The 2,500-nt window shown below is 44.8% G+C and overlaps 1 protein-coding gene across 4 annotated transcripts in view; it reads left to right on the top strand.

Moving 5' to 3' along the window:
• LOC116055604 (sentrin-specific protease 7-like) overlaps window positions 1–2,500 on the top strand; it is a 43,350-nt gene that overhangs the window by 1,460 nt on the left and 39,390 nt on the right. For 2 of the 4 annotated variants that reach the window (XM_031307631.2, XM_035998364.1), the window contains exons 3-7: window positions 74–150; window positions 258–407; window positions 816–898; window positions 987–1,144; window positions 1,809–2,025. In XM_031307631.2, coding sequence (XP_031163491.2) covers window positions 74–150; window positions 258–407; window positions 816–898; window positions 987–1,144; window positions 1,809–2,025 — 685 coding nt within the window. The remainder of the gene's footprint in view (window positions 1–73; window positions 151–257; window positions 408–815; window positions 899–986; window positions 1,145–1,808; window positions 2,026–2,500) is intronic. The other 2 variants (XM_035998366.1, XM_035998365.1) reach the window with 2 other exon arrangements.

Consider the following 2,500-nt stretch of genomic DNA (forward strand, 5'->3'; position numbering starts at 1 on the left):
TGGGTCTTTAAGGTGGTATATATTTGATTTTGAATTGATGACTGTGATCGTCCATTATGTTTCGTCTGAACAGAGTTACGGGCATCAGTCCGGCAGAGGTGACAGGATGCATGCTGGGAGTGCTCTGGGCTCGTCAGCGGGCAGACAGAGGTGTGTAGAGCGCCCCCTACAGGCCACACGGTGCATCACATCAACACATAACAGCACAGCACAGTAAGAGTGTCTATGTAAAGAATAAATGTCAAACATGCGTCCAGCGCGCCTCTCTTCAGGGACGTGGTCCAATCACTGCTGGGGCTCCACGTCCCCGACAGAGGAGCAGCAACGGCCAATCACAGCCGAGGCTGGAGCAGCCAATCACAGCCGGGACAGAGAGCCGAGTCGTCATCCAGCTGCTTCTCAAACGGGTGAGGTTTGATCACAGAAACAGAAACTACCGCCTCTCCCCGTCGACCTGCCCAATTCCAGCCTTTTGGTCGTCTTTTTCAACACTTTGTCATATAAATTTTTGTAGCAAATAAATGCTATAAAGTTGAATAAAACCCCCACAATTCAATGAGAGTAAGTTATTTTTTTAAACTTTTTTGCAGCTTTTTTATCATTTCTTTGCGCTTTATTGCTGCCATCATGGGTTGTTTTAAAGGACCCTTCCAGGAGTTGTGTTTCTGGGTGTTTCTGCCTTTTATTCTGCAGGACAGCTGAATATGTGAAAGGGAAGAGAGAGGGGGAATAACATGTAATTTGACAGAGAAATATCCATGACTAAAGCATGTGGAAAGTGTATTTTTAAATGCAGTTGTGTGTCCGTCCACCAGATGGCGTCCTAAGAGAGCGTCAGACCGCCTGCTGCAGCCGGCCGTCCCGTCTCCTCCCCAGAAGAAAAGAAGTGACCTCCGTGGTAACATTTTAAACATTTCAGACTCTTTAAAGCTCCGTCAGTCACATGGCTCTGAGATGTTTGACTCCTTAATGTTTCCCTCTGAAAGCTCAAAGCGTCTCCGTGGAGGCGCCGGACTCTCTGGCAGAGCTGCGCAGTGACGGGCATGCTGGGAGTCTGAGTTCTCCGGCGTGGAGGAGAGGTGACGGGCATGCTGGGAGTCTGAGTTCTCCGGCGTGGAGGAGAGGTGACGCTGCCAAGCCGAAGGTAAAGAACCAGGAAGATAGAAAGAAGGAAAGGCTGTTAACGTCACATCTGTTGAAATCTTCCCCAAACTAAAGAGAACTCATCATGTGACGCTGACTGGTTTATCTAAATGTCTCCAAACACATCTCACAACCAGCAACATAGAAAGAGACAACAGTCAAACACATTAAGGGATAATCACCACTTTACTGTCGCTTTATTGATGCTTTTTGGGCTTTTTTTTTTACGCTTTATTGACGCTTTAATGTCATTTTTCAATGTTTTTTTGTCACTTTTTCGATGTTCTTTTTGATGTTTTTTTGTCGATTATTTTGTCGCTTTTTCAATGATTTTCATGTTTCTTTTTTGTCGTTTTCTATTATGTTTTTTATGTATTTTTGTCCCTTTTTTGTGAAACCGATCTAAAAAGCAGGAAGATAGAAAGAACGGTCATATATAGATGTGAATCATAGATGAATGGATTAGATGTCAGCTTGTTAAATGTGAATATTTTCTAGTTTCTTCTCTCCTCCTTCCCTTTTCTTTCCTTTCCTCGTTACATACTTACATAAAAACGTAAAGTTTTTGTAAAGTATATATTTATTGAAATATGAGAAAATACATGTATGATGCTACGGACTCGTCCTTCTTTCTATCTTCCTTAAAACAAACATGTTTGTTTCAGGGCGACGCAGGAGAGAACTCGCCTCCCTCCGGCTCAGAAACAACCTCAGAAGACGACTTTGTGTCTCCGCCCAGAACCAGGAACACACCGAGGGCACCACCGGGCGGGGGGCGGAGCCTGTATGGGAGGCGGGGCCTGGGCGGGAGGCGGAGCCTGGACAGGACGGCGTGGCTCGCCGCCGGCAGGAACGTGAAGAAAACGACTCCGACAGAACCCAGTGAGTGACAGCTAGACGTTAAGGAGTTTAAATCTGTTTAGCTTCATTCAGTGTGCTACTAGTCACGGAGCGTTGCCAACACATGCACACAAAATATATCAAAATGTGTGTAATGATCGGGAATGGTGTGCTATGACTTTTCTAAGAGATTTGCCGCGCGGTTTTTACGAAATCTGCAAAAAACGGCGCGAAATTTCCCATAGACTTTAATGGGAAATCTTCGGTAAATCGCTTAACATCGCTCAAAACAACCCATCTTTGGGGCCATACTGTATCGCCATACTTTAATGTAGAAAAATGATTAAAAGTTTAAACAGAAGACAATACTTGGGCCGTTAATGGGCTGAATGGGCATTCTGATATCAAGCACGGTTTCTACCAAATCACAGTTTATGTATCATCCAGTTTTCAGACCGTTTCAGATTTTCCAATGTGTGTGTATGGGGACAGAATGTTGAGAGTTAGAGGGGAGGAC

Source organism: Sander lucioperca, chromosome 24, assembly GCF_008315115.2.
Source record: "Sander lucioperca isolate FBNREF2018 chromosome 24, SLUC_FBN_1.2, whole genome shotgun sequence".
In the NCBI taxonomy this organism is placed as follows: domain Eukaryota; kingdom Metazoa; phylum Chordata; class Actinopteri; order Perciformes; family Percidae; genus Sander; species Sander lucioperca.